Raw genomic sequence first — 12,306 nt, 5'->3', positions numbered from 1 at the left:
TCTTATGTCTTCTGACACTCATATATTAACTACAGCTTTTGTCCCACTTGTCCTAATGTGTACAGCTCTCTTTAGCTGCTTTTATTACAAGTTGAAATAATCACCAATTTTTGAAGTTGAAAGGAATTTTAGAAATTAAATAATCCATTGGAGATTAGGTTCTAGTGTATTCTCGTTTCAATTAGAGCTTGTTAAAGTTATTATTCTTTTTAACTGCTGACCACCTTTAGCCATTTTGCAAAAGTTATTTTGTTAATATTTCACACATAACTGAGGTGTGTCCAAGGCCACAAAAGAAAAAAATCAGAACCTAATTATCAACTACTTAAGGATATTGTCAGCTGCAGAACAAAACAAATATTAAAACGGTGCTTTAAAAATAAAGAACATTAAATTGGAGGAAAAAATATTCAGAATTCAGTATCACATCTAAAATGTACAACACAAACACAACAGAAGGACCGCAACATAAACTATTGTTGCTATTACCCAATCAATGTAGAATTGAAAATCCTGGTGTTGATAACTGGTGGTGGTGGCTTTTATAGACAAGATAAAAAGGGTTGCATGCACTCCTTACAGATCTTTGTTTACTGAGGTGTCTCTAAATCCCAAGTCAATATACTACTGGATTTCAGAACAAATTTTCTCTTTAGATGTACTCTGTAAAGTGATTTTAACGGTAAATCCCTCTAATAAATCTCATGTATTAGAGTCTTAAATTGCTGATTAGCATTTCAAACTAAAATTTCTACAATAATTCTAAAACATAGAGCTTATTTTAAGAACTTAAAAAAAATTTAATCTCTAAATTGTCAAATAATAAGAATTAGGTCACATACATTAATTTTAAAAATTTGAAAAATTGTCACTTGGCTAATAAAGGGAATACAAAGTCCCTAAAACTTGTGGATCAACATTAGACTATCTTTTTTTTTTTTTTTAAAGATTTTTATTGGGGAATTGGGGGGATGGGAACAGTGCTGGGGAATTGGGGGAAGGGGAACAGACAAGTTGCTGTCCTTTTGTTCTTCAGTCTAGTTGTGGAGGACATTGCTTCACTGGCCCAAGTTGGCACCATCATTGCACTCTTCCCAGGCGAGGCAGATCAGTTGCCAGCTTCTGGACAGCGGCGACTGCTGGCTATACACGGCAGCCCATGGCAACCCACTGCAGCCCAGCTCCAGGTTGAGCTGTTGTTCAGCATCTTAGCTGTAGAGGGCAGTGTCACTGGTTCTCATATGTGGGATCCAAACCGGGGCCCTCTGGCATCCCAAGCCAGCTCTTAACCAATGCACCACTCGGCCGGGCCAACATTAGACTATCTTAACACACTGTGACTGGCACTTGATAACAAATCTCTCATTTGTAAAACCAAGAAATTTCAAACAAATAATCTTGGAAACTGCCAAAACCACATAAAGAGGAAAAAGGAAAACAAAGGTTACAAATTTTGCAACTCATTGCCTCATTTTACTTCAGTTACCGGGACTAAGTTGGTTTATTATGTGACAGTTGTCTTAGGTTCAGTGATAAAGATGTTCAGAAATTTTACCAAAAAATAGCCCAATACATTCAAAGACAAGGTGATCACATGGAAAGAGGAAATAAGAGAACTAGTTAGAAAACAGAGGAAGAAATCAGAACACTATGAGAATACAGTATTTTTATCAGGTCAAAAGTTTGAATATCTAATAAGATTTTTTTTAAAAAAATTCACCTTTAGGGCTGGCCGAGTGGAGCGTTGGTTAAGAGCCAGCTCTGAGCAGCAGGGTCCCAGTTCGGATCCCACATGAGGGCCAGTGACACTGCCCTCTACAGCTAAGATGGTGAGCAGCAGCTCGACCTGGAGCTGGGCTGCCATGAGTTGACGGCGACGGCGTAGGCTGCAGCCCCTGTTGCAGTGGGCTGCTTGCCATAAGCTACCGTGTGTGGCTGGCAGCCAGTGTGAGCTGCTAAGAGCCACTGTGAGCGGCCGTCCAGAGGCCGGCGACTGATCTGCCTCACACGGGAAGAACGCAATGATAATACCAACATGGGCCAGTGAAGCCACGTCCTCCACAACTAGACTGAAGAACAAAAGGACAGCAACTTGTCTGTTCCCCTTCCCCAGATTCCCCAAGGCTGTTCCCCTTCCCCAATAAAATCTTAAAAAAAAAAAATTTCACCTTTAAATTATAGTGGACATATTAGTTTCAGGTGTACACCATAATGACTAGACATTTATATACCTTATGAAGTGATCAGCACAATAAGTCAGCTAACCATCTGTCACCATATAGTTATTATGATATTACTGACTATATTCCCTATGCTGTACATTACACCCTGTGGCTTACTCTAAAACCGGCAATTTGTACTTCGTAATCCCCTACACCTTTTCCACCCATCTCCCAGCCTCTCTCCCATCTTTCAGTATCTACCTATTCTGCCATCTCGATTCCACCCTCTCTCCAATAAGACCTTATAAGGCTAAAATGACATTGAACTAAATCATGCCCAAAAGGGTTTACTTAGTTAAAAAGCATGTACAAAGTAACTATAAAACTTTACATCATGATGACTAAAAACAAAATAAAATTAATGTAGAATCAACTTACAATTACTTAGAGGTGGGGGTGGAAAGGAAGAGGAGAGAGAACTGTGTTAAGAAAAGGGGACTACCTGGCAGCTCTGACAAACTCAGTAACTGAAAGTAACAACACAAGATGTTTTGATGCTAAAAATTCCTAACTGAGCAAGTTATAATGGGAAGCCACATCCTAGGACTATATGATAGATTAATCTCGAGCAAGCCTTAGCCATTGTTTTTGTGTATCTAGGATAACATACTTAAAATGTCACAGTGATCTCTTCTCCAGACCTCTAGAGATAAACACTCTGGTACCAGGGTATGACAACCTTAACATTCCTCCTCACTGTTATTTTTTATCCTCATACCTCTGTAAACCATGTATATTGAATGTTAACTATCCTGTACCCACCAATATGAAAAGAAATATGTATCCCTCTATTTTGCTGTTTATCCAATCCTAGGGATTTCCCTGATTTACTTCCTCCCACTTCCTTAATCTACTACCTCCAATGTATTTCATGTCATCCTCCTTAAGTCTTCTCCTTTGATTCTAATGTATAAAAATAAGCTATAAAAGAGCAAAACTGCTATTCCTCGGAGCATTTTCTCAATCCTTTGTGATTTTGCTTTTGGATATGGCCCTCAGCCTTGGCTCAAATAAACTCCTTAAGCCTTTCTTCAGGTTTAGAACTTATTTCTTTGACGGAACAATGCAGCTAATTTTTTAAGAAGTTATTTATACTTGAAACAGTAAGGAATTACATGATTTTTGACATAAGATCTACTTTCCTAACTATATTTTATTTAGTATATTTAATTTATAGTGGAGTCACTAAATATCCATCACAATTGAGTTTCAAACAGGAAGAAGGAAAGGAATTAACAAAATCAAGGATAAATAAAAATAATAACTGTCATGGATATTTTCATGTTAGATAAAACACAAGGTGACAATTAAGAAGCTCAGTTGGTTAAGAGCTCGCTCAAGAGTTTGAGTTCTGAGCAATAGCGGTTCGATTCCTGGCCTGAGCTGAGCAGCCAACAGTTAGCAGGATGGCTCAGCTTAAAAAAAAAAAAAAGAAAGCTAAACACTACATCTTGGTAAGAAGGAAAAGTTTTCTAAAATCAGCGGGCAAGAACACTTACCACTCCATCAACAATTTTCTGGACTCCATGAATTTCATATAGCCGTAGCTGTTTTTCAAACAGTTGGGCGATAGCTCTATGAACAAGCTCATATTGCTCCTATTAGGGAGATGAAATGATAAACAAAGGAAAAAGACATTAAAAAAACAAAAAGGCATTTATAAAAATTTTGTTTGATAAAGTGAAACAAAAAACCATACCTTAGTTTGTACTGCAGAATGTCTCTGTGTTCTCATTTCTTGTATTAAATTAAATACATTAAATTCCTCTGGTATTTTCTAAAACATAGAATGTAATACATGAACTCTGGACAACTGTTCAGAAACACAGTAAAATAGTCTTCAACTTTTCATATAGACCTTATACATGCTGGATAACTGAAAACATTTCGAACACTATCTATCATGTATCAGAAACCGTGCTTGGCATTGTAGACGCAGAGCTAATCTTGACTCTCATCAGTCAAGCTAGTGAGCCAGATACGTGAACAACAACAAAAAGTTCAACCAAGGTATGATTGCAGTGCAGTGGGAATAAACAAGCTGTGACTAATTCTGATTGTTGTGTGGAGTGAGAAGCAAAGGGAATATATATTTAGGCATCACAGATTAAACATATAATCTATTTGGGGAATTGAGAAGCTTGATGTGGACAAAGCCTAAGACTGAAATAAGGAGAGGTATGCCAAGGAAGAGAGAAGACAGGCTACTTGGAGGATCAGACTGTAAATATAATAGAGTTTGAACTCATTCTGCAGGCCAGAGCTTCTTGGGCTGGCTACATAAGGACCACCTAAAACACCTAAAAGAGCTATGTAAAAATACAGATCTCTCAGCTAAATCTCTGGAAACTGATTATCCTAGACAATTCTTTTGTACATTTGTAATTAGAGCTACTGCAACAGACAACCCTGACATGATCAGACTTGATATTCAGGCACCTTTTGTAGCAGGGAAGATGACATTAGGAAAAGGAGAGAAACTGGTGGAGGTAGACTAAAGCAGTTTTAAAAACAGAAAAGTAGAAAAAGATTTGAGACACATTTCTGAGGCAGAACTATTAGAATCTGGTAATCAACAAGAATATTTTGGAGTGATAAAGGAGATAGAAGAGTTAAGAACGATTCCCAGATTTACTGCTTCGGAGTCTTTATATACACCAAAAGATTTTTACATCAAGTCCTAACCTAAGGCCCAAGACTTTTTATGTTAAGCCAAACTCAATCAAATGCGGACTATGTTCAAAATATACAACTTCTGAAATGACTAAAGGTTTATATTTTGCTTGCTGGCATTCATCTAAATGCCCCTTCCCATCCCAATTTTAATCTTCGACTTTCATAGTTAAAATATGATAGAATCCTAAACTTTATTCACTTAAAAATTTCAGTTGAGTATTAGAAGATGATTAATTTTGAGAAATACAAAAATAAAATTTAACTTCAGAGTTAAACTGTTTAAAATTTAAATATTCCCTAGCAAAAATGAAAAATGGCAAAAAGGCAGGGGAAAAAAGAATAGAGGGGGCCGGCCGAGTGGCGCGATGGTTAAGAACTCGCTTGGGATGCCAGAGGGCCCCGGTTCGGATCCCACATATGAGGGCCAGTGACACTGCCCTCTACAGCTAAGATGCTAAACAACAGCTCAACCTGGAGCTGGGCTGACATGAGTCGCCGGCGACGGCGTGGGCTGCAGCCCCTGTGGCAGTGGGCTGCCATGGGCTACCGTATGTAGCCAGCAGCCAGCGTGAGCAGCCAGCAGCCGCAGTGAGCGGCCGTCCAGAAGCCGGCGACTGATCTGCCTCGCCAGAGAAGAGCGCAATGATGGTGCCAGCTTGGGCCAGTGAAGCAACATCCTCCACAACTAGATTGAAGAACAAGACGACAGCAACTTGTCTGTTCCCCTTCCCCCAATTCCCCAGCACTGTTCCCATTCCCCCAATTCCACCAATAAAAAAATTAAAAAAAAAAAAAAAAAAAGAATAGAGGGAGAAAAGAAGGAAAAAGAAACTAAATATTTTATCAGTCCTATTTATACAAGACATAGATTGATATATTCGTAGAAACCATAAAAAGCTATGGAGAATTAAAAGCTTCTCTCTAATGCATAGAAAATGAATGTATTATAGAATGAGCAAATGAACCAAATCTACATACAATAAAGAGAATTACGGTTTTCAAATTTATAATGAAGGCTGTGTCATATTTAGCTCTAGATCCTCTATAGTACTCTACACAAATTTTTGAAAATAGTGGTAGTAACAGCAATGGTAATACTGAACTGAGCACTTGCTACAGGCCACACGTAATTCTAAAGAACTTTACAAAGGTTAACTTATTTAATTCTTATGAGTTATTAGTATTATAATTCTCATTTTCAGATGAAGAAATTGAGGCACACTGAGATTAGTAATTCGACCAAGATCCACAGCTAGTAAATGCCAGAACCAGAATACCAATCTGGCAGTGTGGCTCCAAAGTCAGCATTCCTAACCACTATACTGTAATGTTTCCAGTTAGGCAAAAATATTTACTGAGTTGATTATACTTGTAACTAAAATAAATATAAAACACAATGAGGAGTTTATATCCATAATGTAGGTATTAATTCACACAGAACAAATGGGTAATAACATGGTTATCTTCTGCCCAGTACATTATTTCAAGGTAATATACATCATTTATACCTTTTCACTACTTGTATTTCTTACATAGCAAAGCTACTTCTAAAAAAGCAACATGTATAACAAAACATATGCCGTAATTTACTGCAATTAGTCATATTTAAAAATCATAATAGATTAAAAATTACTTACCCCAGCTTTTAGTAAATTCCACGTATAATCTATAGCACAAATGGCACCTGTTCTTCCACAGCCTGCACTATGAATATAAAGTTTGAAAAAACAATATGATTTTTCTCATAAAAGAAATATAAAATAAGTGTGGATGAACATGTTAACACTCAGAAGCAAAATATAATTTAAAAAACTTGATAAAATTCTACTTATTTAGTAAATAAACTATAGCTTTAAGTACTTACTGTATGTGCATCCTAAACATCCTTAACTTTAGTATTTATAGTTTGCTTTTATTAATTTAAAGAACTTCCAAAAGTAAGTGACTCATAGAATGCCTAGGAGCCTTCGCTGTGGAAGTCAGAAAACCTTGTCTAGTTAACAAAATATTTTGCAGAGATAAATTTATTCAATGTTTAAGATGGCTCTAATGCTTTACAGTAGTAGGAGGAAACAGTACATAATTTCAATCTGCGAAAGATGAACAGTGCTACAAGCCCTCGAAACTAGTTTGAACACCAGCAGTGACTGCACAAAAAAGGACAAAGATCACAAATGCACTCTCATTTCCTAAAGAACTAACAGAACCTGGGGAATCTGAAGTGAAACGCCACAGGTTTTTTATTTTAAAACATGACAAAAATACTTTAGAGCAACTGATTCTAACTAGAGAGAGGCAAAATGCACCTCAGGATTGAGAATCACTATGAGTAATTAAAGATGTTACTGACATCACTAGAATAATTTTTTAGGCAGAACAAAAGCCAGGCAGCATTTTAATGTGTATTCTGAGACACTTAGAAACATCAGTACTTTGTTAAACATGTAATCTAGAAATTCCTGATAAAGTACATTATAAGCAACTTAGTATGATTTTTAAAAAGCTATTAAAAATAAACATCAATAATATTAATTTTACTTAATATTAAGTAACCACTGATACATTTGTCAATTCCACAAATTTCTACAATATTGCTAAAATTTTACAGTGAAGAATTACTAGGGCTAAATTATATTTAAAACTTCACAGTTAAAAGTATAAATTACAGATACATAAACAACCAGATCAATGAAACACACAAAAAAACTTCAAAAAAACATCTCAGTATGTATATTTATTACAAAATGGTAGATTCTCCAATCAATGGGGGAAAGACTAGACTATTCCGTAAATAGTACAGAGAAAGCTAACACTGAAGAGCAAAAATTGGATTCTGACCTTATACATATCTCAATCATAAAAAAATTCCAGAAGGATTAAAAATGTTTTAAAAAACTTCTAAAAGTGCTAAAAAATATAGACAAAACTTTAAGTACTACTGTGTTAGGGAAGGACTTTCTAAGCATATCTCCATGGATGGAAATCATAAACGAAGAGTCACAACTCTGACTACATAACAATTTAAAACATATATGGCAGAACAAAAACCATGGTATTTACAATTTAACATCCTCAATATATAAATATATATAAAGAATTCATAATGTATAATTATTAAAAGATAAAATAACTGGCAAAGTACACAAACAATTTACAAAAGAATATAAATGACCAAGAAAAAAAAACTTATCTGTCACAGACATTAAAACAAACAAAAAGATGACAATACTGGGTCAGCCAAGTGGCTCAGTTGGTTAAGAGCTCGCTCAAGAGTGTGAGTTCTGAGCAACAGGGTCACCAGTTCAATTCCTGGCCCAAGCTGAGCTGCCAACAGGCTGATGGCAGGATGGCTCAGCTAAGGGGGGAAAAAAAAAAAAAGATGGAGAGACTGTGGGGAAATGAGCACCCCCACAAACCGGCAGTGGTAGAATTAATTATAATTAGCATCAACCTCATGGACAACAAATTAAAAAATAGGTATTAAAAGCATAAAAAAGTTTGGGCCGGCCAAGTGGTGCAATGGTTAAGAAGTGGCTTGGAACGCCAGAGGGCCCCGGTTCGGATCCCACATATGAGGGCCAGTGACACTGCCCTCTACAGCTAAGATGCTGAACAACAGCTCNCCCACATATGAGGGCCAGTGACACTGCCCTCTACAGCTAAGATGCTGAACAACAGCTCAACCTGGAGCTGGGCTGCTGTGGGTCACTGGTGACGGCATAGGCTGCAGTCCCCTGCTGCATTGGGTTGCCATGGGCTACCGTGTGTAGCCAGCAGCCAGCGTGAGCGGCCAGCAGCCGCAGTGAGCGGCCGTCCAGAGTCTGGTGACTGATATGCCTCACCTGGGAAAAGCACAACGATGGTGCCAACTTGGGCCAGTGAAGCAACATCCTCCACAATTAGACTGAAGAACAAAACAACAGCAACTTGTCTGTTCCCCTTCCCCCGATTCTCCAGTGCTGTTCCCCTCCCCCAATTCCCCAATAAAATCTTAAAAAAAAAAAAGCATAAAAAAGTTTACATCCTCTCACTTAGAAATTCCACTTTTAGATATGTACGCTAATGAAATAATTACAGATGTGTCATAGATCTTGCCATCAGATTGGCCACTGGACATTGAAACTGTTGTTTAAATCAGCTGAAAAAGGATATGGGAGGGGTAATAAATGCCAAGGAATGGAGGTTAAATATAAAGTATAGTGCAATTTAATGTATTGCAGAAAAATGCTTATACAATTTAGAAATATACACATGATATATTAAACAGGGAAACATTCTTTAAAAAATACTATACATGCACTGAAAGGAGAGATACTGAAGTTTTAACAATGATCATCTCTAGTGGAACTGTGAATGATTTTCTTCCTTTTATGTATGTTTTTTCTAAGTCATTAGTTAACATACTATTTTGGTTGTTTAAAAATATTAAATGGGCAATTAAATTTTTCTTAAAAGGAAAACCTTACTATCTAATTGGATTTATGAACTATATATACTGACTGGACAACACTGATAGAACACAATATAATTTCAACTAACTTGTAAAGAAATAAAAACAAAGGATTTTATCTTTTAATTCTACAATTACATAGATTTTTTCTTTTAAACCAGTCAACTACTCAAAGTTCAACTAACCACTGAATTAAATACAGAAAAATAGGAGTTTTATGAAATAAGTACTATGATTGTATGTCTTTTAAAAGAATCTAATGTAAATTAAAGATTAAAAGAAAAACTGCCTCAGGATTCAGGTTAACTTCTATGATTTGGAAACCCATATAATGACCAAATGAAAATCCACCAATTTCAAAATACCATATATCAACCATATTATAATGCCACCTATATGCCAAAGTATTTACATATTGGAAAATTCTTTTGTACCTGCAATGAATACAAATAGGCACATCTTCATGTTCTTGATATTTCCTCATTAAGCTTATCATATCCAGAATAGAATCAAATGATGAAGGAACATCATGGTCTGGCCAGTTCACATAATGAAACTGATATAGCCTACGAGATTCCTTCAAGAATAAAAATATTCAATAATTATGGAAATACATTTGCAAATTTTAAAATATACAGAAAGCTTCACATCTTTACTGCCATTTCTAAGATAGTTACATGGTATTCAGTATTGCATAAAAAAGCAAGTAAATGATAGTCCTACATTTATTAACTATCACGTACCTAGTATTGCTCTAAGGGCTTCACGTGTAACAATTTACTCAATCTCAGTGTAATGCCATGAGGAAGGAACTGTTAGTACTATCCTATTTTATAGGTAAGAAAATTGACACAGAAAGATTAAATAACTTGCCTAATGTTCCATAGCTGGTGGCAAATGTGGGATCTGAACCTAGGCAGTCTTATCTCCAGAGCATGTTCTTTAACTATTACACTATATATACTATTTAATTAATCTACAGTACTAAATGGATGAGCAATGTACCATAAGCACTGTGTTAGAATCTATTGTAATTAGAAGAGTAATAGAATATTTAAACTGAAAAAGAAAATTAGAAATGAACCTATCCAACCCCAAGCCTACTTGTCTTGTCTTATTTCAGATCAGTGGTTTTCAGAGTATGGTGTGGGATCTCCCACCCCAACACTTTCACAGGGGTGTGTGAGTTTTAAAACTATTTTCATGGCAATACTAAGGTGTTATTTGCCTTTTTCACTCTCGTTCTCTCATGTGTGTACAGCAGGGGCTTCCCAAGACCACATGACTTATAATGATGTCATTCATCATCACTTTGACAACTAATGGAATATATGCTTATGTGTTCGTTTTTTTAAAAATTTCTAAGTTTTAATTTTGAATATAGTAAATATTGAAAGATATAAACATGTGATGATGGAAAGAGAACTGACTTTGGGTGGTGAACACACAATGTGATATCTAGATGATGTATTACAGAATTGTATACCTGAAATCTATGTAACTTTGCTAACAATTGTCACCTCAATAAACTTTAATTAAAAAAAAATTATTAAAAAGAAACATATAACACAAATAAACAAGAGCTCTTTTGAAATCTTCAATAATTTTTAAGAATGTAAAAGAGTCCTGATATCAAAATGTTTTGAGAACAGCTATTTTCGGTGTTTAACTGCAAGAGCACAGCACTTGGAATCCAGGCAAAACTGTATTCAAATTCTACTCCTGCCATTTGCTGAGTAACTTTAGGTAAACTACTTAACTTAAAACTATATCTTCATCTATGTGCAATGGAGATAACCTACCATTATAAAGTTAGGAGGTTTGAAATGCTTGATACATAAATGCAATTAGGTACCTATTGTTATTACTGTACTTTAAAAAATAGTAACCAAAGTACAATAAATGACTCAACTAAAGGGACATGATTAGTCAAGTCAGTGGGGAGTAAGAATGCTGAAACCATGTCTACTCGTAAACAGAAAGGTAGGAGTTCTAAGTATGTTTACAAAGGGAAGAATATGCACTTTATGGCCACGGTGAATTACTAATGATGGTTTGAAGATGAATAAAAACTGAGAAAATGAGGAAGAGGTTAATAAGCATTCTCCAATGTTCATCAGATTTTTCTTTGATTTCTTCCTGAAGAAATTATTATTTTATATAGCTCTGAAACTCTGAAGCCAAGGGTCTCAAGTGAAAACAATAAATACCTAAATGATGACTTGGTTTTGATGGTGGCTTGTCTCTCTATAAAATTGTAAATTATAAAAATGGGTAATAACTATGTAAACAATGCTATAATTGTTTGAAATAGAGGAAAAGTATTTGCAGCAAAGAAACCAACTATTCCAAAAAAAGTAAATTTAATTTAGGGAAAGTTGTTCTAAGTTAAAATTTTATTACTTTATTATCTATATTGATAAACATAGGCTCAAGATACTAAATAAAACATTACACTCTGATTGTCTTCATTATTTTACATAACTAAAAGAATTAACAAATCTCCTTAACTATGTAAGATAAGATAGTATACTATATATCTTCTCTTAAAATTATCCTTAGAAATTACCTCTGAATGAAAAATACTTACATTCTGAAATTCAAGTAAGAGTGTCCTAATGAAGTAGTCTGTTCTTGCTTGTTCAGCTTCCTAAATAAAGGGAAACTCTTGTGAGTCAGTGAGATCATTAAAATAAAAACATATACATACATACCAAAACAAACGATAACTTTATATTTCAAGTCCATAGTTAAAATTAACCTTTACAATTTGAGGTATCTGGTAATAATAAAAACCCCCATTCTAGGGCCGGTAGAGTGGCGTGATGGTTAAGAACTGGCTTGGGACGCCAGAGGGCCCCGATTCGGATCCCACATATGAGGGCCAGTGACACTGCTCTCCACAGCTAAGATGCTGAACAACAGCTCAACCTGGAGCTGGGCTGCCATGAGTCGCTG

The 12,306-nt window shown here is 35.6% G+C and overlaps 1 protein-coding gene across 3 annotated transcripts in view; it reads right to left on the bottom strand.

The window, feature by feature from the left end:
* Window positions 1-12,306, bottom strand: part of PTPN12 (protein tyrosine phosphatase non-receptor type 12) — a 100,131-nt gene that overhangs the window by 23,808 nt on the left and 64,017 nt on the right. For all 3 annotated transcript variants that reach the window (XM_019655138.1, XM_019655140.1, XM_019655139.1), the window contains exons 7-11: window positions 11,939-11,998; window positions 9,783-9,925; window positions 6,536-6,602; window positions 3,922-3,999; window positions 3,722-3,820 (exon numbers count right to left, since the gene is read on the bottom strand). In XM_019655138.1, coding sequence (XP_019510683.1) covers window positions 3,722-3,820; window positions 3,922-3,999; window positions 6,536-6,602; window positions 9,783-9,925; window positions 11,939-11,998 — 447 coding nt within the window. The remainder of the gene's footprint in view (window positions 1-3,721; window positions 3,821-3,921; window positions 4,000-6,535; window positions 6,603-9,782; window positions 9,926-11,938; window positions 11,999-12,306) is intronic.

Source organism: Hipposideros armiger, unplaced genomic scaffold (genome assembly GCF_001890085.2).
Source record: "Hipposideros armiger isolate ML-2016 unplaced genomic scaffold, ASM189008v1 scaffold_236, whole genome shotgun sequence".
Taxonomy (NCBI): domain Eukaryota; kingdom Metazoa; phylum Chordata; class Mammalia; order Chiroptera; family Hipposideridae; genus Hipposideros; species Hipposideros armiger.
This window is presented reverse-complemented; position numbering and strand designations above follow the sequence as displayed.